This window comes from Gavialis gangeticus, unplaced genomic scaffold, assembly GCF_001723915.1.
Source record: "Gavialis gangeticus isolate Ggan-Ray unplaced genomic scaffold, GavGan_comp1, whole genome shotgun sequence".
NCBI lineage: Eukaryota > Metazoa > Chordata > Crocodylia > Gavialidae > Gavialis > Gavialis gangeticus.
Window position 1 is genome coordinate 32,615,902 of NW_017728996.1, and position 15,126 is coordinate 32,631,027.

Below are 15,126 nucleotides of genomic sequence, written 5' to 3' on the forward strand. Positions count from 1 at the left end.
AAGTTTGTGTCTAGCATCTGACAAAGTAGGTTATTGCTTAAGAGAGCTGATGTCTCTCTAAGTCACTTAGCCTCTAAGGTGTCTTACCTTTTGTCTTTGTAGAAATTTTGTCTGCATTTTTAATCTTATCTCAGTGTTACATTAATGGCAATGCTATTATCATTTTTCAATTAAAGTCCTCTTTTGAAAGAAAATAATGGGCAAAATAATATATACGAGAGGGGGAACAGATACACAAGCTTAGGAACAAGTTGACAGACTTAGTATCCTTTTCAACTAATTGTACTACCTCCTTTTAGGGATTCAGTTAAGGTTTCCACAGTGGTTTTTTTTTCTATTACTACCCCCCCCCCCCAACCAAAACAAAACACAATAAAGAAAGTTGTTTTGGGAGAAGCTTAATTTTCAAGGCTTACTCCCAAATTAAATAAGTTAATCATAAAATATGGACCTTGAAAAACTAGATTTGTACAACTTTCATTGATGATTTTATTTAAAAGGAGAGATTATCTCAATCAACAGCAGTGTATTCTGTTAGTTGAAAGATGCATTAGAAGTAAAAAGACAGTATGAGACAAATACAACATAAAAGCCTAGGCTAAGTAACATTACTGATTTACGTGTAGTACATTAGCAATGAGAGACTGTATGTTAACAGGTTTTTAATATTTGTGTCCCTTATGTGCTTATTTTTAATAGAATTGTTTGTGCAAGTCAGTTGTGTGTACAAATATCTGTTTAGGCTTGTAGAGATTTGCTCACTCAGATACCAGACTTGCATATATAATAGCAGTAAAATCATGAACAAATTGGGTGAAAAATAACATGCTCTCTCATGCTTCTTAGATGCATTTAAAAAAAATCATACTATTTAAAGTATTTGTGTAACTGTCTGAGTCCAAAGACAGGAAAATGGCAAAATAGCTGTGCTAGAAAAATGTAGTGTTTTTTTATTAGTCAGGAGTGTATTTATGAAAAAAAATTTCCTAGCAACCAAACAAGAAGAAATCTAGCCCCATGCCTACAGCTCGGAACAGATCACACTCTGGAAGTAAGGGAAAGAGAACAACTTTGAGGTAAGTCAGTTGTACATTCTGATTTCCATACTCTGCTAATGAACTTTCAGAGTGATGCTCTGATGGGGAGTTACCAGTGAAGGGGTACAAAGGGAGCATAGTCTTTGGAACTCACTGTTGAAGGAGGTTACCATGATAAGTTTGCCTTCTATATCCTGCTGCTTTCAGAGCAATGTGTAACGCTCTTTTCTTCAATTCAACTTTCATACAATCACAATAAAATGAGCCACAAAGCGGGGGGGATGAGAAAGAAAAGAAAATTGAAAATTGTCCTAGTTGCTTTAAAAGAATAGGAAAGAAATTAGTCTATTATCCTGATTCTCCATGTAAGGTGGTAGTGGCACAGTACAAAACTTAGAAAGGGAGTGACAGTGATATTTTAAGCAGTGGAAGAATAAAATTAATACCATATTTACTCAAGTTAGAAGGCAAGGTCTCCCCTCCCCCCCAATTTAACATAGGAAAAATAGCCCCTTATCTTACAATCAAGTATGAGGCAGCAGGGGGCAGGTAGCAGCTGTGGTCTGGCTCTGGTCCAATCCCAGGACCAGGGAGTGAGGGGCACCAGTGTGGGTGGAGGGCTGTGGATTGGGAGTGAGGGGCATCAGCAGGGCCAAGGGGCCGTGGGTCAGGAGTGAGGGGCACTGCCAGGGCAGGGCGTTGTGGCTTGGGAGGCAGGAGCAGGGCACTGGCACATCAGGGCTGCTCAGCACCACAAAGCATCTGGGAGGACAGGGGGATTTCTATGATAAAAAAATCAAACACCAAATTATGTAGGTATTTAGAATTTATTTTATTATAATGATTGAGGTACAGTAGGCTTCAAAATTGCTTAAAAATGTAAATATATCAATAAAACATTTTGTTCAACTGATACCTATATATATGGTGGCATTTCATTATAATTGTGGAAAAAATGTGGATTTCGGGGTTTAATCAGAATTTGGGATTTTTAAACAGAAAACCAGGATCCCTGATGATGACCAGTTTAAGGCAGATGAAACTAACTTTCCTTTTTATTCAGCTATTGTTGCAATTTATCCTAAGGAGGGCCTTTCTCCTCTTTTTCAAGACTAAATGATCATAGCCATGGCAGTCTTCTGTCACTAAAAACACAGATGTTCAATACTGTTGTTATGTAGAATTTGAATGAAAGGGTTTTATTTTTCTTTTACTCTGAATTAGCCATGAAGGGTGCCTGTAGACATGCAAGGATGCTGCTCAGATACACTGTAAGTAGCATGTTGGAGCAGACACAATTAATCAAGTCTGTTTGAGTGTGTTAATTAGCATGCTCCAGCAGCCTCTACAACCCATGTATTCAGCATCCTCATGTTTCAAAATGGTGGTGGGGGTGCTTTAACTAAAACTTGTCAAACAAGCTTTAGTTAAAACACCTCCACCACCATTTTGAAGTGCAGGATGCTGAATACACGAGACACTGCAGGTGCTTTAATTAAAGAGCCACTCTTGGAGCCTGTCTAATTAAAGAGCCCCTCTCCCCTCACTCCCCAGAAGCACGTGTAAAGACACCTTGTGTTCCATAGTATAGTACAGGATATTTTTTTCCTATCAGTTTTTGAATATTTTGAATACAGTAAAGATATTTCTGGTAGAGGTGAAAAAACTTGGCATCATTATATCTTTAGTACTAATGTAAAAAAGTGAAGTAAAGGACTACTTACAGTGTTATGAACACTTCCAGATATGACTGACAGTTTAAATATTTTGAAGATTTTTTGTATTATAAATTTAAATATAGAAATTTCTTTCTGTGGATTTTTAGTGAAAAATTAAGAAACATTGAACTACAAGCTGCTGATGATGTTGCAATCCCAGAGGACTTTGCAGATTTTTCTCTTGCAAAAACAATTAGCAAAATCGAAGGAAAATTGGAGGAAGGAAACTTGCCTGATAATCTAGATGATGATATTCTTCCAAGTGTAGGAAGTGAAATTGGAGTGGGTAGGTTGTCTCCTGTGTATGTACTTTTCTTTATGCTTCTTTACTATTAAAATAGGATTTTTGAATAATGTGATCTCATTCCTGAAAGGATTTTAGGAGGAAGTTCTATAATTCTTAAATTATCCCCAGTTTTAAGGCGAAGGGCAGAAAAAGAGGGATTCTCTCCTTTGTGTTTTACTTGAGGATAATATAGGTCACAAATAAACTAATATGGGCCAAATGGATTGCATTTTCATTGCATGAAATCTCTCTTACCTTTACTATTCAGCCATGCACCATCCTTTTCTAGAAGGATGGCATGCAAGATGCTTTGTGACAAACTTACAAATTAAAATATCATTGTTGACTTTACTGAGAGTTGCAAATAAATAGCCAAGGTGAGGATTTAGTTTTAAGCTTGTATTTCCAGAAGATAAGCTTTAAAGCTTTACACAGCTTCTGCCTTTAGGGCACATCATTTCATCAGATCCATCCTGTGGATCTTGGATAAGTGGCTTCAACGAAGTAATGTTTTGGCCACAATGCTGAAATGAGGAACTATTGGATCCTTCCATATACCAAATGGTGATTTTATGTTGGTCCTAGAAATAGGACATGAGAGGGGATTGCAGCCTTTTGTAAGTGAAGCTAAAGGAGTGATGAACATCTGCCTTTTTGGCTGTGGTATGATACAAGCTGGAAGTATGTTTCCCAAACTCAAATATAAGTATATTTTGGAGAATGTGAGAACCATATTTTGTACATTTAGACTAAAGAAAGGAGTTAATTCAACGTCTAGCAATGGGACAAGGCGTTTGTACCAATAAGGTTATGACTTTGTCCTGGTAAATTTTAGTAAATTTCATAGCAGATGTGAAGGGAGAAAAGTTGTATTCACAGAAAAGTTACCATGCATAGTTGATGCAAGTTTAAACCAGTTAAACAATAACCTTACTGAGTACAGTAAAAGCTTTGTTATCTGGCACCCATGGGGATTGGAGGGTGCTGGATAACAAAATATGCCGGATAACTGAGTGGCCCGAACAGACGTCTTTGCCTATTCGGGCCACTGCCTGTCCCACTGCATGTGGGGTGTTGCTGACCCTCCTGCCGCATTGCCACCCCTCCTGCTGCCCCTTCCATGGGCCCCGAGGGACAGGGAGGGGGGACCCGCGCAGCCTGCTATGCCCCGGGCTGTGGGGGCTTGGCAGTGCAGGTTGCTTTCTCCTGGGTTGTGGGGGCTCTGTGAAACCAGAAGTGCCACGGTGAGCACTTCCGGTTTCACTTTTCCTTTACAAGCTGGCATGCTGATTAACAGAGCATGCTGGCTTGTAAGGTGCCGGTTAACACAGGTTTTGCTGTACATTGTTTGATGGAGGTGCACCACCTCATGAGAGCTGTAGTTGGGGGCATTAATGCCCTCCATTTTCTACTGTAGGGTGACATCCCTAGATGGACTACATCTCCAATGATCCTCTGTACCCTCCTCTTTGAGTTGCAGGCTGTATGAGCAGTCATGGAGTTTCTTCAGATTTGTGGTTTCCATTACCTCCATGTAAGTGGGTCCTTTGTCTTGCTCCCTTTTGCAGGCCAGTTAGCTCTGCTCAGGCAGTTCAATTCCCAGAAAACAAACATCAGTCTCTGACAACAGAAGGAAAACAGACCCAAATCCTCTGTCCTCCCTGGCCATTAGAAGAAAAGCCACTTTCCACTGTGGCTTTTTCCCAGCACAGCAGCGTGGTTTCTCCTTGCAAGCTGTTCACATGCAGCGGGCTTCCCTTGTGCTCTCTCCTGTGGGGTTTTAAACTTCCAGTGGGGCATTCCCTCATTACCAGAATACCACATAGTTGAATGTCCTTAACAGGGCAGGGTACCCCTTCTTAATGGGACAGATCACTCTGCTACACTCCATCACTGCTCTGACAAAATTGTAGCTTTCTATATCAGCAACTCTGAGCATTAAATACTGATTCCTTAACCAGACCTATGCTATATGCCTTAGACTGATTGCTGCATTTCAATACTCATCAGCATTCAGTTGGAGAACACTTCTGAATGTGTCCTGGATGATAGAAGTTAGTCTTTGAAATGTTCTAACTAGGTTATTTATTAGTTATCATTACCTCCCTTCTGAGTTCAAACTTGAAACACCGGGTATTAGCTCTCTGTTTGTTCATGGCTGCTACATTATAATGGATTCACGTGCCTCTGTGAGGAGGCAAAACAACAGAGAACACAAACAAATCCCCAGATGGCATTTGCAGGCCAATCCTGATATACAGTGAGCCCCCACTATCAAGCAGAATTCATAAATTGTCCAAAGATAGATTCACCAAATTGCCAGAGGGCTGAAAACCCTATATAAACAGCTTGGAGTGATGGCAACTTCTCATCCAGTTCATCAGCTTCACTAGCATCCATAACGGGGGTGTGGAGCAGTGTACAGGTCTGCCACCCAACCCTGAAAAAGTTACTGCTGTAAAACTCAAGCTTTAATGCGTAGGTAAGGCTGAATTTCACAATAAGTAACCCAAAACTCCACGGACTTCACTTTTTAAAATTTCTGTTTATGAGAGCTAGTTGACTGTAGGGGTCATAGGTGGAGTTTGACTCTTCCATTTAAGGAGAGGTACTGCCAAAACATACAATGCAAGCCAGCAACTCCACAGTGTCTGGTGTGGGGATGGTGCCCAAAACTTAAAGGGCATTTATACACGTACATTTGTCTGCTGTGATGCAGAGATCTGGCACATCCGAGCAGACTCAGTTAATTGAGTCTGCTCGACATGCAAGCTGACATGCCTGATACTGCATTGCATGCATTTCTATAAACAGCTAAATGCATGTCAGCGCTGAGCAAATGGTGGCGGTGTACTTTTGAACTAAAACACTTTCAATGCATTTTAGTTCAAAAGCATGCCACTGCCATTTTCTCAGTTCTGATGTGTATTTCACCATTTCTTCAAATGCATGTGCTGCAGCACCAGACTTTTGCACATATACAAATGCCCAGAGGGTCCAAGACTAAGATACTTATGTAAAAGTTTTATTTTGAAATTGGTTAGGGGTTGGGAGTTGGCTTTAGTTACAGAATTGTTACATAGTAAGTATGGTGTAATTTCTGCATACAATTACTGTATTTACTTGAATCCAGGATAACTTTGAATTTATAATTAGTGGAGGCCTGTCTTAAATTCATCCCTCCCATGGCTTTGGTGGGGAAAGCAACAGCAGGTGCAAGGGGCTAGACCCCTGTCCCTTGCCTCTTTCTCTCCCTGTCTGCCCTCCCTGGCCCTTGCCCAATCTGTGTTTCCTCTGCCTTTCCCCTAACCATGAGCTCTCTTGCCATCTGCCTCCTGTTGCCTGTGCCTGCCTCTTTGCCATGCGTTTCCCAACTCCCACACACCTAGCACTCCTGTACCTGAGATGCTTGTCATGCTCAGTGCCTGGCCCTTGTGCCTGTGCTTGCCCCCCACTCCATATTTCCTCCTACCACCTGTACCCCTTCCTATGACTGCCTCCCTACCCCGCTGCAGCTTACCTTCTGCTGCATCTCTTATCGGTTTCTGGGGCAGTCAGCAGTGGTGGTGGCCCTGGCTTGGCCAAGTGAGGTAGGAGTGGCAGCAGCTCCAGCCCCAGCAGGAGCCAGAACAGAAGGTAAGTAGCAGCAGGGTTGGGTTGCATGGTGTAGCTGGAGCACTCCCTCCTCCTGTGGTACACCCCCACCTGCATGGTACATGGTCCAGTGGCCCACGGGTCCCTGGAGCACTCCCCCCTGCATGGTGCACCCTCACCTGCATCACATGGTCTCTCCCTGCATTCTCCTTGCAATATACCCCCTCCCATGCCACATGGTCCCCAGCATGGGGTGGCAGCTGGAACTGAGCTGCTGCTTGCCCCAGGCCAGTACTTGAATCTAAAACAAGGGTCCCATCCCCCACCATGTTTACTAGTGGGAGGAAGCCTCATCTTGGATTGGAGTAAATATAGTACAGAGATGAAAATGATTTGTTTCTAACTTGGTCCTGTTTTATAGATGCTTTTCTTTGGTTGAATCACGTCATAGAATTGTTCAGCCTTACTTAGAGTCTGAACTCCAATTAATTATATTCACAGAAGCCCAGATCAGATTTCTGAAGGCAAAGCTGCGTGTTATGCAGGAGGAGCTAGATAATGTAGTGTGTGAGTGCAGTAAAAAGGTAAGAATGAAGTGTTCCTACTATGCAGAGACTGACAGTGCTCCCCATACATAAAATATGTAAATTACTCTATACTAGGATTCATGGAGAGGTGGTTTTGTTTCTACATTTTCTGTTATTTAGGATATAGGCTTCTGTGCAACTATTTTTTCTCTTAAGCCAGAGCATAGAGTTTGATTCATGCATGTTTAGTGTTTAATCTAAGGATATAGAAAGATATACTTTATTTTAAAAAATCCAAATGGAGTTTTAAATCATCAGATTCTATGCTTAGGTATGCTTAGATTCTAACTTAGGTAAGAAAGAGTAGTTAAAAGGGAACATCTGTTCTAAAAACAAAATAAATCTGTTATTCAACATTCCATGTTCATTTTAAGATTAGATTTAATACAACACTCAATACTTGAAACTGCACCCTAAAGCAGAGTTTGAAGTTGATGCAGACTTTTTGCAGTGATGTTTTAAACTGAGAGCATTGTACACATGCATTTCATGTTCTGTACAGTCTGCCAGTCTATTTTCAGGTGCTATTTAAATGAATGTTTGAGCTGTAAAACCTTAAATGATGTGGGCTGTGTCTACTTTGAAGATTACCTCTTGCCATCATAATTGTGATCAACTGAGATTGTGGAGTTGCTTCTCAGTTCCTTCAGACAAGAGGCTTGCTTGCAGATTGTTTTCAGTAATAGAACGCTGAAACATATTTTTCTGCCCTTGTTCTTCCTCATAACACATATAATATGATTTTCAGGACATGCTGCAAAGTCCATACATTTTCTCTGGCTTATCTGGGCCTGAGAGTAAGGGAGTTTCTGTGGAGTAGACGTCTGGACGAAGTCTTCTGATGGCACTGAATTTTATAATTTTTGCACGTGTCCATAGATGCTTAATTGCATTTTTCTCCACTTGGGAGTAATGGCTTGGGAATTGCATTACTCAGCCCAAAAGTTCTGCATTTTTGTTTTGTTTTTAATTATTTTGTTAGCTTAGGTGTTGTGTATTGCACACAGTTGTGAGGTCTACTGATAATTATTAGGTGATGGAAAAGTTTTTAAAATCAAACCACTTGCAAGAAATTCTTACTGGCAACTTCAAATTAAGTTGTAGAAAAACAAGCATTGCAAATCTTCATAATACTTTTTTAAAGCATTCAGTATTGTCTAAAACTGCTAATTGCTCAACAGGATGATGAAAATCGGAATTTAAACTCACAGCTTAAAGATACTGAAGAGGAGCGCTCTAGATTGCAACGAACAGTTGGTATACAACAGTCTCAAATTGAAAAGTACAAAATACTGTCAGAGGAAGCAAACAGGAAAAGCGAAGGGTTACAGCAACAGCTTACTGCAGTAGAAAAGGTAATGCAACTACTCATTTCCTCTTCCTTACCAATGGACAGAATATCTGATTATCAAATACACCTGAGTTTTCAAAGATTTGTGTTAAGCTCGTCAGTTAGCATGCTGAGTTCTATTACAATTAAGTGTACATTTTATTTTAAAGAAATCTAATTGTTTTTTAAAAAGACATAAGTAACTTCAAGGTAATTGTCCAGGAACTGCATATGGATTGTGTTTTTATAATCAGTTTCTGGTATTAAAAAAAAATCCTTATTTTTTTACAAGCAGGTAAAACTAGTTAGGTGCAATCTAGCTCACAAAAGGAAAAAGTAGAAAAAATACTTCTCTAATATTTTTAATGATAGTAGTTTTAAGTGTTACTTGTGATAATATAGGCTTAAAATACATTTATGCGTAAAATAGTATTTGGATTTTGTTTTTTGTAAATCTGATCTGTTCTTTTAAAAGCAGTCACTCCTGTTTTAATGAATCAGAAACAAACCAACCAGCCTGGCACCTAGAATAGGCCACATATGCAAAGTTGTGTATATGCCTGATTATAGCAGATGGCTGACATACACAGCTTTGTTTGTTTGGAACCTTAAGTGAAAAGCAGCATGTGCTTTTCTTTAATTACTCAGAACTGGAGAGATTCATTTTAAAATTAAATGTAACGGTGTAGGCAGGAAGATGTTTCCTTAAAATGATTCAATGAAAAATAAATGCATGACTTACTTGCAGCCTAACACTATTGTCTTCTGTACTTTTAAACTATACTGTAGCAATGATTATAAATAGATTTTCATTCTAATAATTCATGCTAATTTAACCACGTAGCATTGGCACCTTTTAACTAATTAGTGGGGGAGGTATTGAAAAAATCTCTTCTGTGTAAGTACTTTAAAACAAAACAAAATTGAGTTCTGTAGGTATATATAGTAAAATTTTGTCTGCATATAATAATCTGTCTCTGTACTACTGTAGTAGCAAACATTCAAGACACATAACCTGGAAGTCTTAACCTTTGTTTATTATTATACTTACGCTGCATTTCACTAAAGAAAAACTTCTCTTATTTATAATCTTTCCAGCACTCTCAGCAATCAAACTTTTGAAAAGTATGCATTAGTGTCTATTGTGTTTCTGTTTGTACATCCCAAATATATAACAGTGTTTTTTTATATATGGGCTGTGGATACTACTTGACATTGGCTGTCTGGATAACTGTTAACAGTCACTTTAAAATCCAGGTAACTTTTGTGTGGAAGGTCATATTGCTTAAGGTGTACAAAAATTAGGTTGTGATGTATATTTTCTTAACCTTGCTTGGGTCCCCCAGGGCTTTTGAAATTTCTTTGCTTTGAGAGCTGTTTTTCTGTATGTATATCTAGAAAGAAGCCCCAGGAAGCTTCTTTCCTTTATGTTACTATACCTCAACCTGAAATAAACTTGGTAATCATGGTGTTTACCTTACTGGCTGCATCCAGACAAGCGCAGCCATGCAGTATGTGGCCATATACTATATGTCCCGTTGTTTTCCACACTGCAAGAGGGCAGTGTGAAGAAAAATGAAATGTGCAGCAGTATGTGGCACCACAGGTGTGCAAGGGAGCAGCGTGGAGGGTTTTTTTTGACCCCTGGACATCCAGGGTTCACAAAAATCTGTGAAAAAAACACGTGGAGTGGTGCAAGCAGTGGCAGCATGTGGCTGGCTTGCCAGTGTCACACTCTGCTTCTGGCCAGGCTCCTCATGGCAGAATTGCTGCTGCTTCAGCCCCAAGAGGTCCCCAGGACCCAAGGTAAAGCTGCTGGAGCCAGCCTCCCCTACCCCACCTGGGGTAACTTGCTGTGCATCAGAGTGTGCATGGCATGCGTGTTTCCTGGGGAAACAAATGTCCACTGACATCTGGACATGGCCACTGTAGAAAAGGATTGTATCAAAGTCTAGGGGGCTCTTGCATTTCTTTCTGGAGCTGACTGTGCAGTTGAACCTACAGCACTCAAGCTCTCTTTGTTTATCCTTTCCCCACTCCATTTTTTCTCACTCTTTACAGTTGATGTCTTTACTTTCAGAGAGAATGAATGCAATATGTGGATAGAACTAGTGAGATAGATGGTCCCAAGTTCTGGTGGATCCTTCCAGTGAGACTTTTAGACAAGTCATTTAACTGGTTTGCCTGTGTAAAGGGGATGATGATAGTGCTTACTTATTTCTCAGGGTTTTGAGGATTACACAGAAAATAACATGGCTATCTGTTTATTTTTATCTACTAGCTGGAGAACCCTTGTACACATACAGTAGCCACTGAGTCACTGGCACCAAGCATTTCCTTATGCTTCTTAACATTCTGGTGTGCTCCAAAATACTAGATCACTGGAGATGAGGAGATGTTACCCTTCATTTGTTAACACAGTGGGTGTTCTTGAGGGAAAAAAATACCTGGAAAGGCCTAGCATAGTAGATTTTTTTCCTTTCCCACAGTAAAATTATTTCAGCAGTTATATAATCTGCTGAAATTTATGTATTTTTTTATATGTGTATAATTTGTATGTTTTTAGAGAAGGGTTGATTGAAACCTTAGCTGCTTAGCTAAGGTTAACAAAGCAAAAATGCTACTTATTTCTATAGCACTAATAACAAGATGTACAAGTGATTTGGAAGTATTCAGCAAAATGCCACCATAGAAGAATCCACAAAATATGTTGACACAGAACATTAGAAGAGTTATTATAATAATCTGTTTGTTAGTTGGTAAGGTTAGCTGATTGCTTTTATGATATCAGGTGTTTGAAAGGCTGCAATGTAGAACTTTAAATTCCAAAGTGGAATATATGGTACTGGGTGCATCTACAGGAAATGTTTACTCCAGTTCCCTAATTAGCTCCAAAGTAAAGTGTCAGTGTCTACACTTGTGGTCTTTTAGACCACAGAAAACTAATAAATGCTGCTGTGTTTACAATGAGGGTGGTCAAAATTAATTATTATTTGCCCCTGGCTACCTGTTAAAGATGACAAGGCGCCAATGGCAGCAGGACCCAGGGGGAGCCTGTAGCAGGACCTAGGGGCGGTAGAACCCAGCAGCTACAGCAGCAAGGCTTGCCCTGCCCTATCCTTCCCCCCCAGCCCCCAACCTAGCCTCTGCCTAGCAGAGACTTCTGGCCTGGTGACTTTGGGGCTGTTCCCCCACCCTCGTGCAACACATCTAAGAGGGCGGGGGGGCGGAGAGCAGGACTGCCGGCAATTGCCCCAGTCCTCAGGACTGGGGTGGCTCCTGCTGCATCTTTCGGTCCTAGTGATGCAGCTGGGAACCACAGGGTGCCAGAGCGTCTGACAGGTGGGCGGGTGGGGAGAAGTGGCAGCAGCGGGCAAGAAAAGGTAATGGTTCCAGCAGTGGCAGGCGGGGCAGTGAGTGGGAGCACAGCAACAGCTGGGTGGGAGGTTGGGGCCTTCACCAGTGCCCCAGGGCCAGGGCTGGCAGGGGCCCAGGGTGGGGTGGCAGGAGCACAGGACATGGGTTGGCTCTGTCCTTCTCTCTGCTGGCACAGCCTGGCCCAGCTCCATAGAGCCCTTGCCAGCCTGCGCCCTGTGCTCCTGCCACCCTGCCCATTGGCCCTGGTCCCAGGACACCAGTGCAGGCTATTGCTGAGGTCTCGCCTGCTGCCTTACCCACCTGCCACCACCACTTTCCTACCTACCACTATCATTTCTCCCCACCTTCCTGTCCACCCATCCGCCTGCTGGCTGCTCCAGCACCACATGGTTCCCGACTGCATTACTGGACTACAGGATGCAGCAGGAGCTTGTCTGGCTTGGCCTCTGCGATTCCCAGCTGGCTCTGTGTGGTGCCAGCTGGGCTGGGCCAGTTCCTGCTGTGTGAAACCAGCCATATAGCCAGGAACTGTGTGGTACCAGAGCAGACAGTGGGGTTGTGGGCGTGGAAGCAGTGGTGGCAGTGAGCAGGAAGGTAGGGAGGTGGTAGGAGAAGGGTAGTGGTGGCAAATGGGGAAGGTGGGGGAAGAGGCAGTGACCGGGCAGGCAGGAGCATGGGGCCTGCACTGGTGCCCTGAGGCCGGGGGTGGCAGGAGTGCTGAGCCCGGGCTGACAGAAGCACTGGTAGGGGCTCTGTCTGCCACAGGCCCCGAGTGCCCTGAGGCCTCATGGTCTGCTGCTGCCATTGGTGGTAGGGGCTGTGGGTACCCACACCCCACCTTGTATACTCCATACCCCCTCACACACACACCAGTCACCCTCCCCCTCCACACATGCTACAGTCCTCCCCAGCCATTTTTCCCCCACAAACTGTATACCCCATCCACACCCCACATATCCACACACAAATCAACATGCTCCCCCACCTCATATACATACGCTCACAACCCCCAAACCCATACACATACACACGTACCCATCCCCCCACAAACCCCACACACATACACCCTCCCCAACACCCCACATACACACATACCCACAGCCCCCCACAAACTTATACCCACACACCCATACCCCCCAAGCTCGCCCCACAATATACAAGAGTAAGACTTCATAAGCTATTATACAATCACCTCTATGTACACTACACAAACAAGTAAATCATTAAAAAAAATTTTTAACGAAATTAATTAATGTTGTAGTAGGTATTTGATTTTTAGAATATAATTTGGTATTTTCTGGATATAAGGAAAAACTTCTCCTAGACTCCCAGTGGGGGTGTTGCAGGCATCTACCCTGGAGATCTTTAAAAAGAGACTTGGCATACACCTTGCTGGAGTTATTTGACCCCAGCAGTCTTTCCTTCCCAGAGCAGGGGAGGCTGGACCCAGCAATCTCATGAGGTCCCTTCCAGCCCTAAACGTCTGTGAATATGTGGTTCTGAGATGGCAAACTTCTGTGGACAAGGGGAGGGACTTCTGGTGGCAAAGGTCAGGGGCTAGGCGGGGCAGGACTTCTGGTCCCAAGATGGCAACCAGGGGGCAGGGCACCTGTCAAAGGGCAGCCCTTGATAGCTTGCTAAAACTTGGTAAGTGGCCCTCTATCCAAAATAATTGCTTGCCCCTTGCTTACAAATACTGTCCTGCAGTGGCATTATTTAGTGTGTTGCAATGCACATGTAGATGCTGACAAGTCTAGCTGGAGCATGAGGGTGCTTCAGTGCGGGGGCTGCCTGCTGGTTAGCCCCACATTGAAGCATCCTTGTGCCCCAGCCAGCCCCTCTGCAGCATGTTGAGCTGGGCCACAGCAGCCCCAGGCTGGCAGGGTGATCCCTGGGGACTGCTGCCAGCTGGGGCTGCTCCGACCCAGCTGAATGTGCTACGGTCCTGGGCACATGTATAAGTGTGGTATCTGGAAGCAATAAACTCCAGCGTGAATTGCGCTGAAGTTTGTTCAAGTTGAATGAATGCACATGTAGATATGCCCCCCAAAGACTAAGACAAGCAATTTGACTTTATTAATGGCTTCAACTAGGGGTGCACAGATAAAGATTTTTTGGGCTGATACCGATGGCCAATTATTAATGAGCCGTATTGGCTGATACTGATCTGATTGCCGATATGCAGCCTGTCAGCTTGGGGAGCAGCATCCGGCTGGTAAGTCTGTTGCAGGGGCGGGAAAGGGGGTAGAGGAGGTAGATCGAGGCCCCTGCAGTGAGGGAACTGCGGGGCATATGTCCCCTATGCCTTTCCCTGGGGTGCGTGCAGCAGTGGGAGCTGCCCCACCCCTGCGCTCATCAGATAAGCCACTTGTGGCTCCATCCCAGTCCCAACCCCACTACCTCCCTCACCTCAGGGGCCTCAATCACCCCTCCCCACCCTTTTTCCTGTTCCCACAACAGACGTTCCAGCCAGACGCTGCTCTCCAAGCTTCCAGGCTGGCCATGTGCATGCTGTGGCTGTACATGTACATGGCATTTATCAGCAACATTATTAGCCACATCAGCCAAAAAAATCCCATTGCCAATAATGTCAATTTTCCTTTTATTGGTGCTGATAAGATATGGACTTATGTATTGGTGCACCTCTAGCTTCAACATCTTGGCATAAAGTTCAAAATGGTAATGTTATCAAAACAAACAGTTGCAAAACTTCCTGTTTTAATGTTTGTTCCTGGAAACAGGGTTCAATTTCCAGCTAACTGGTTTACCAGAAAACCTGTATGTAAGTGCCAGAGGAAAAGAAAGTGAACCCTGCACTTCCTTTTAGCTTGGCATATGGGCAGGCATTTGACAAAATGTGGTATAGCTAAACCTACATTTATCCAAACTTTGTGGATGGATATTTAGCAGCAGAGTCTAGGAGAATTAGTCAGATAAAAATTATTGTTTCCCATCTTTTTTGTCTGTATCAAACCTGTTCTATATATGATCCAGTGGTAATATACCATCATTCCTTTTTCATGTAAATTTGTCAGACATGTTTCTAATTTCCACATTTACCCTAATCCAAGTTGATTATAAATTTGTTATAGTTTTCCATGGATAGCATCTAATCACTGCAATTAATTTTTTTGTCTTAAATTTGTCCCCCCATCACTGCAGTATGAGGGCAAGTGGTGGGGGCAAGCAGCAGGAA

General features: G+C 42.8%; 1 protein-coding gene across 1 annotated transcript in view; it reads left to right on the forward strand.

Annotated features, from left to right (window-relative positions):
- TEX9 (testis expressed 9) overlaps nt 1-15,126 on the forward strand; it is a 61,607-nt gene that overhangs the window by 14,522 nt on the left and 31,959 nt on the right. The window contains exons 5-8 of the mRNA XM_019504267.1: nt 991-1,076; nt 2,863-3,041; nt 7,137-7,219; nt 8,404-8,577. Of these exons, the coding sequence (XP_019359812.1) occupies nt 991-1,076; nt 2,863-3,041; nt 7,137-7,219; nt 8,404-8,577 (522 nt within the window). The remainder of the gene's footprint in view (nt 1-990; nt 1,077-2,862; nt 3,042-7,136; nt 7,220-8,403; nt 8,578-15,126) is intronic.